The 8,401-nt window shown below is 43.9% G+C and overlaps 1 protein-coding gene across 2 annotated transcripts in view; it reads right to left on the reverse strand.

Moving 5' to 3' along the window:
* Nucleotides 1-7,283, reverse strand: part of OGFRL1 (opioid growth factor receptor like 1) — a 28,620-nt gene extending 21,337 nt beyond the window's left edge. For both annotated transcript variants that reach the window (XR_015697089.1, XM_087718903.1), the window contains exon 1: nt 6,826-7,283. Coding sequence is in view for 1 of the 2 variants with exons in the window: in XM_087718903.1 (XP_087575029.1) it covers nt 6,826-7,269 (444 nt within the window). In the remaining variant the exon portion in view is untranslated. The remainder of the gene's footprint in view (nt 1-6,825) is intronic.
* Nucleotides 7,284-8,401: the final 1,118 nt, after the last annotated feature.

The following is an 8,401-nucleotide window of genomic DNA, read 5'->3' on the forward strand; positions in this document are numbered from 1 at the left end:
AAAGAAAGAAAAAAGAAAGAAAAAGAGTGTAAGAGAGAGATGAAAGAAAAAAGGGACAGAGAGACAAAAGAAAGGAGAGAGAGAGAGAGAGAGAGAGAGAGAGAAAGAAAGAAAGAAAGAAAGAAAGAAAGAAAGAAAGAAAGAAAGAAAGAAAGGCCGGCAAGCCACTCCCACCAGATCACATGGCCGGCAAGCCACTCCCACAAAGGAGGCCACACCCACAGAGTAGGTTCCAAAATTTTTTGAAACCCACCACTGATCAGTAACATGGAAATATTACAGAACTGATGCCATCAAATGGAATACAGATAAGTCCTGAACTTGTATCAGTTCATTTAATGACCATTCAAAGTGACAATGGCACTGATCAAAGTGACTTATGAGGGTTTTTCACACCGTTCCAGCATCCCCAATGGTCACATGATCAAAATTTAGGTGCTTGACAAGGGACTTGTATTTATGACAGCGGTAGTATTCCGGGGTCATGTGATCACCTTCTGCGATCTTCTCACCAGCAAACTCAATGGGGAAGACAGATTCACTTAACAACCGTGTTATAACCGAGCAACTGCAGGGAGTCATTTAACAATTGTGGCTAGAAAGGTCGTAAAATGGGGTGAAACTCTTTTAACAACACTTTCTCTCACTTAGCAACATAAATTGTAGGCTAAACTGTGGTTGTAAATTGAGGACTACCTGAACCAAAGCTGCAATTGAATAAAATTATTATCCATGGAAAAATATAAGTTAATAACTTATTAGAATGTGATGTCTGTCTGTCTGTCTGTCTGTGTCTGTCTGTGTCTGTCTGTCTGTCTATCTATCTATCTATCTATCTATCTATCTATCTATCTATCTATCTATCTATCTATCTATCTATCTATCTAGTTATTTTTTGTTTGTTTGTTTGTTTATTTAATATGTATTCTGTCCATTTCACCAGAAGTCAAAAATTCAATGATTTTTTTTTTCTACTGATGTTTGATTTCTGTCAATAGAGTAGCTACCCTTTCTCTGTTCTGGAGGTTTGAAGATCCTTCAGAATGGATTTCAGAAAGTATGAGGTGAGAGTTACAAAGAGATCAGAGAAGAAATCATATTGTGAGCTTACATCGTATTGGGGAAAAACTTAACTAAAAAGCTAAGTTTGCAAAACTGTATCTCAGTTTAAAAAGCAGATAAAGTTAAGATCAGCAGGAGATAAAAAGGCTTTTTTTGTGCCAGTCAATAGCTAGAGAACAGCTAGACTTCTGTAAAACAATATTCAAATATATAGAATTGGCAGTGAAATTTCAGAGCAATCTTCGGAATGTCACTGTGTGCCATATCAGCAGTCACTAATAATCATGCCTCATAGTCTGAGCAATACTTTAAAAGTGTTAGAACTGTTCACATGCAGAGAAAGCTATTGCATGAACCTTGAAACACAGAACTGCAATATACCTCAGTGTACCTGTTCCCCTACTCAAAGCTAACTTGAATAAACTGTCACATAAAAACAACGGGTAGAAGTAGTTTTACTGTGAACAGGTAGTTCACACAGGAGTATTTCATTTCCTTATGATACTGGAGAATCTCATTTTAATATGTACAGTATGTTGATGAGTGTAGGACTGAAACATTGGACCAAAACATTAACTATAGCAATTCCAAACCAATTCAAGTGTTCAAAAAATTTGTATCATTCATTTCCTATTCTATACACACACACACACACACACACACAATTACCTGTAACTTCACATTAATTTTTGTCCTTGGGATCGCCAAATATTTTCTTGACAGTACCTATAGAACAGGGGTGTCAAACTCCGTGACCCGACAAAAAGGCGAACGAAAAAACCGCGCCCGACTAAACCGCGTCGTTGACGGCATCAACGTGGCGACAACAGCCAGCGCGGAGAAAGAAGGGCGCTTTAAATAGCGCGTTGAAAGAAAGCCGATTCAACTTAAGGTAAGGGTTAGGTTTAGGGTTAGGTGTTAAGTTTAGGTTTAGGGTTTACAGCGTGCTTCTGTCTCCGCGCTGTTGTTGCCCTGTTGATGATGTCAGCGACGCAGTTTAGTCGGGCACGGTTTTGTTGTTCGCCCTTTTGTCAGTGAACCGTAAAACTCAAGGCCCAGGGGCTGCATGCAGCCTGCGGGGTACCAAGCTCTGTTTTCATGGCAGAGGGTTGCAGGAGGTTGTGGCAGCCGAAAATGGAGATTGGGAGCCCGCTTTCTCTGGCAGAGCACATGGGCCACCACAGGCACCCCTGACACGAGTGACATCGAGCTGGCCACGCCCCCCGAGGTCAAACACAACCCTCAATGAAATCGAGTTTGACACCCCTGCTATAGAATAACACTTTAAAAATAGGCATTTTTAAAATCTTGTATTTGTGAGAATCTGCATAAATATGTGATGCCACTGCAATCTCCTGGACTCAGCTGATGTAGGCAGGATTGGTCAGGAGATCACTAAAAGTAGCAAGGTTGTAGACTAGATTGCAAACATTGAAAACCTATCCAAGAAAACAACCAATGGGAACCAAATTATGTTCAGTTGCCAAGAAAATTGCATTAATGTGGCTGTGAACTTGCCAGTGGAATTTGATTTGAAGTAACTTTTCCTCTTAACAAGAATGACGTTGCCTATATTTTATCCAGCAAGAAGAAAAGATCTCTAAACAAAGTAATGTACCATAAATGTTCTAATGACTGAATCCATCTCTTTCCCTATCTTTCATACCGAGCATGTGGGACTGATGATGAAACAATCAAATTAGCTTTCCTAAACTACAGGTAGCCCTCAACTTACAACCATTTGTTAGTGACCATTTAAAGTTACTAAAAAAGTGACATATGACATACACACTCACGACCACTATAGTATACCTGTAGTTAGAGGACCAAAATTCAGGCACATGACAATTGGTTCATATTTTTGTTATAAGAGCCGAGGTTGCACAGTGGTTAGGGTGCAGTACTGCAGGCCACTTCAGCTGACTGTTATCTGCAGTTCAGCGGTTCTAATCTCACTGGCTCAAGGTTGACTCAGCCTTCCATTCTTCCGAGGTGGGTGAAATGAGGACCCGGATTGTTGGGGACAATATGCTGACTCTGTAAACCGCTTAGAGAGGGCTTTCCTATGAAGCGGTATATAAGTCTAACTGCTATTGCTATTGCTATTTAGGATGGTTGCTGTGTCCCGCGGTCAGTCATGTATCACCTTCTGCAACCTTCTGACAAGCAAAGTCAATGGGGAAGCCAGATTCACTTAATAAGTGTGTCACAAACTTAACTGCAGTGATTCTCTTAGCAACTGTGGCAAGAAAGGCAAGAAACGGAGCAAAACTGTTTTAACAACTGTCACGCTTAGGCAGAGATATTTTGGGCTCAATTATAGTCATAAGTCAAGGACTACCTGCATTAGCTATTCCGATGGCTGCAAGACAGTGTGTGTGTGTGTGTCTGTGTGTGTGTGTGTGTAAGTCAAATCTGTCCGGTGACTTAAACTAACACTAATCCAAGAAATACTTTTGAGTAAAATATTTGTAAATATTAAACGAACTTGAATGAAGACTTTAAATGATCAAAATAACTATTTATGTTTAAGGAAGAACCTGCAAACTGCATATCCAGAATCAGGGCTGATGTTTTCCGATGTTTAGTAGCATTCATATAAACTTCAGCTGGGGTTTGGTTCAGAGCTGCAGATTAGGAAATAATAAGCACCCTTACAGTGCAATCCTGCATACGGTATATATCTATTCAGAAATCAGTCACATTGTTTTCAAGAAGGCTTACTCCCACGTAAGTGCACACAGCCTGGCATCCATTCTGTTTTAGTGGCTCTTCTTTTCATTAGTCATACTTCTATTCTTAACCACATTGTATTAGATAAAGCACTTTAATCATTATCCATCATTTTGAAAGATTGGAGCCTCCTAGAGTACCCCGAATAAAGCTGAGAGCGAAATTTGCATCTCTGCATCTCAACAATATTCATCTAATCAGGAACTTTACCAACTACATAAGAAGATACTCAGGCAAACTAATAACAATGGCATTGTTACTTTAGTGTATATTGCATTGCACTTCATTCTTACTATTTCTGTAATCGTTTTATTATACTTCCTTTATAATTAACACTAATTATTTTTCTCATTATCTAGAGTTGGGCAACACTGAATTAAAATAACTAATGATCTATCTGTCTATCTCAAACACCTTGGAATGAATGCTTTTATGCATGTGTTTTAGACACTTTCTTGGGGATGCATCTTTTTAGGAATATATAGCTTTTGATAAAGACATAGGTAATACCAATCGTTAGCTATAAACTGTATTTTATTTTCTCTGGGCAATGGTTATTTTCAGTGGTCAGGTTTCTACTAGCATACAAACGAGTATGTAGTAAATGAAATAAATGACTGAGGCTTACAACAATATGATTCTAGGACCATTAATATTACACAAATGGATTTAAAATGATTACTGAAATACAAGCATGTGCCAGGAGAGAGGTAGCAAATTTATAATGCTAGACTAAGTTTTGCCTGAATAATCCCAAAGTCCTTGAGCCTAATGCAAATTCCAGAAATTCCAGAGATTATTTGCTATAGTCAACTCAAGTCAAATTCAAGTTGAGTTCAAATCTTGGAAGACTTTGTTGACTCATCTAGGACGTTTTCTCAATAGCAACTCTGTAAGTCGATATACATATATATCCTGCCTTTCTACCTATGACCAAAAGGTGAACTATTTAAAGCATCTATAACGTTAAAAAAAAGAGGACGCAGTAACTTAAATACACTGATGAGAGCTAGGAAAAGTAGCTGCAAAGGAAATCATAATTCAGTGCAGAAGTTATATTTTCAAAATTACATTTTCTTACACCTGAAATTCAAATTCAGAAACTACATTATAGTTTGAAAACTGTGTATTATAATTTTCAAGTTTAATAAAAACAAAAACCAAAGTAGATGCATAGAGAAAAGACAACTGCTGGAAAATAATTATTAAATAAAAACAGTGAAGAGTTTACAGTATAGCCTTTATAAAATGTTTTCTTTCCATATTTTAAGAGAAAATGGTACTCTGAATTTTATCAACACACAAAATAATACAGATTTATTACTATACATTTTGCCCTCTTCTAAATTTCAGAAATGTTTACATACGTATATATATATATATATATATATATATATATATATATATATATATATATATATATATATATACATACATACATACATACATACATACATACATACATACATACATACATACATATATATATATATATATATATATATATATATATATATATATATATCTATTTAAAGACATCATTTATGTGTATGTCCATTAAATTTAGCGGGACTATCTGTTGGGATATATATATATAGGATTGCACTGGAAAACACATCGGAATGATTTCAGAAAACAAATCCAGGCATATGTTAATGTGCAAACAGAAAACACACACACACACATACATCTTGAATGTTGTGTGTGTGTGTGTGTGTGTGTGTGTGTGTGTGTGAGAGAGAGAGAGAGAGAGAGAGAGAGAGAGAGAGAGAGGAGAGAGAATGAATGAATGAATGAATGAATGAATGAATGAATGAATATTGAATGTAAAGCTCTCTGAAATTTGGCCCTGTGTCCTAACTCCTATACTTTTACAGGAGTCATTCTATGGTAGCATACAATACTACCGTCAAAACAGTCAAAATGGGCACATTGCAATGATTTTTTCTTTTAACGTGATATTAAGCTTGTGAATTGGAAACAGTATTGAAAGCTGACCTCTTCCCAGAAGAGAATAAAAATATATCAATTCTAAGTTTTTTTTTCCCCTAAAGAAAAGAAACCATCAGAGAATTGGATAAAAGCAGAAGTAGGGTACAGCAATATATCTATTTCTTGAAGCCTCTTCCGTTAAGTTATTTCAGTTGTAGACAGGGAAACTCCTGCAAAAGCCTAGAAAGGGTTGCTCTCAACGGGACCCTCAAAGCAAATCTACTTCTGAAAACGGCATTTTGCCTTCAATCGCATCGTTCTCTGAAGCGGAGGTTGCAGAAGGAAAGCAACTTGGATTAGGCAAATCTTGTGATTCTTAATGTTAACAATCACCACAATCCTTCCGAGAGAGAACACCAGGCCGGCTTGTTCAGTCTGCCGAGGAGGAATGCAACCAACCCCAGCCTTTCTTTACACCAGTGTTTCTCAACCTTGGCAACTTGAAGATGTCTGGACTTCAAGTCCCAGAATTCCCCAGCCAGCATTCGCTGGCTGGGGAATTCTGGGACTTGAAGTCCAGACATCTTCAAGTTGCCAAGGTTGAGAAACACTGCTTTTACACAACTCCGCTTTCTCCAACCATGCCCCGGACGCAACAGGAAAGGAAAAAAACCAAACCCAGGCGGGATGACTAAGCCAGGGCAAAAGGTGGCCAACTAACCCGCTGCTCCCGGTGTGTTTCCCTCCACTTCGCCTACCCGTCCAGCCCGTTTTCTAACACCCGGGGTGGGTGGGGAGGCCACGCCTAGCTTCCAACTCACCAAAGCAGGCAAATATCGAAAGGGGGTGCGGAGGGAAGGCAGCGAAAGGGGGCAAAGCCAGGGCCGAGGGGGGAAACGGAGCCAGAAATGCTTTGGTAACCTTGGCTTCCACCAGCCTCCATCTGCGCGCCCGTTCCAGGAAAGCCAGGCTCAACCTTGGAAGAGAGCGCGGCGCTGGGCAAGGTGAGCGCCGACGGTCCCGTCCAAGAGACTGATGCACGCCCGCCCCCAGCCCGCCAACCTCCCCGGCAGAAGTTTGCAAGGGGTCCCGGGTTACCTGTTCGGGCCCGGGGGCTTCGCTCTCTCCCTGCTCCTTGCCCTCCGTTTCGTCTTCTTCGTTCAGCCCGTCTCCTCCTCCTCCTTCCTCCTTCTTTTCCTCCCCTTTCTCCTTCTTCTCTTCCACCGCCACCACCTGCTCCTCCTCCGCCTCCTCTTCCTCGGCAGCCCCTTCGCGCTTCTCGGCGGCGGTGGCGGCGGCTTCCGGCCGGCCGCCTGCCGCAGGGAGCGGTTCCTCTGGCGGCTGCTGCTGCTGCCGGTCAGCCGCTGGGTCGTCGCCGTCGTTGCTGCTGCTGCCCCCGCCCGCCTGCTCCAACGGTGGCCCTTCTCCCCCGCCGGGGTCCTGCAGCTCGGGCTCGGGCTCGGAATCCGTCTCCCAGGTCGAGTCACAGTCCTCCACCGTGGTGGGCTCCTTGAAGCTGACGCCGCTCAGCAAACTGCCCATCGGGGAAGCGCTGCGGGGACCCGAAGATCCCCCCCTTCCTTGCTTTTTTTCCCCTTCCCCCTCCCCGAAGACGCAAAGGGGGTGTAGATCGTCCGGCTCGGAAGAAGGCTGCTCCTGGAGGCCGGCGGTGGGTGGGTGGGTGGGTGGCCGCGCCGGGACGCCACAGCCCAGCGGCAGAAAGCGACGAGGAGGTCGGGGAGGAGGAGGATGGGGAAGCGGGGGGGGGGGCGGTCAGACGCAGAAGGCAGAAGCGACAACAGCCAACGCGCTCCGCTCCTTCCTCCCTTCCTCAATCCCCAGCCCGCAAAACACGCGCGGGGGTGGCGGAGGAATCGAGAGGAGGAGCTGAAGGCTCCGGGATTTCCACAGGAAACACTGAAGCCGGCCCTCCCTTTGGCCGCTGCGGCAGCAGGTGCCGCCAGAAGGAGGAGAGCCGAACGGAGCGCCTCGCCCGCCGAGCAAGCGAGGCGAGTTTGGCCACACGCGTTCCGCCGTGTCCGCCTTCAGGAACTTCTCTTCCGCGGCTCTTGCCTTCAGGCTGGGGTTGTAGGCCTCTGCTAAGCCTCGGAGAGCCCGAGAGAGGAAGGGAGGGAGGACGGGAGGAGGCGGCGTTGCCAACACCCATCAGCCCCTCAGCAATAGCAATAGCAGTTAGACTTATATACCGCTTCATAGGGCTTTCAGCCCTCTCCAAGCGGTTTACAGAGTCAGCCTATCGCCCCCAACAATCCGGGTCCTCATTTCACCCACCTCGGAAGGATGGAAGGCTGAGTCAACCCTGAGCCGGTGAGATTTGAACCGCCGAACTGCCGAGCTAGCAGTCAGCTAAAGTAGCCTGCAGTATTGCACTCTAACCACTGCGCCACCTCGGCAAGCTGGCTCTCCCCCCCCTCCTCCTTGAATCGCGTGGATTTTTAGGAAAAGACCCACGGATCCCGCGCAGAGGGGAGCGCAGGGGCGCCTAGCGGGACGCTTGATCCTTCGGGTGGTCGAGTTTTGAGTGGGCGGGGGGGGGAGATGCTGGCAACTGAAATGCAGTTTAACTTTGGGGGCGAAAAAGGCAGCAGGAGCCCCTTTTTATTGGCAAGGGCTCTTCCCGCGCCTCCCTCTTAACTCGGTGGGTGGGGAATCA

This window comes from Thamnophis sirtalis, unplaced genomic scaffold, assembly GCF_051295495.1.
Source record: "Thamnophis sirtalis isolate CommonGarterSnake01/CBP01778 unplaced genomic scaffold, rThaSir2_p1.2 scaffold_6, whole genome shotgun sequence".
NCBI lineage: Eukaryota > Metazoa > Chordata > Lepidosauria > Squamata > Natricidae > Thamnophis > Thamnophis sirtalis.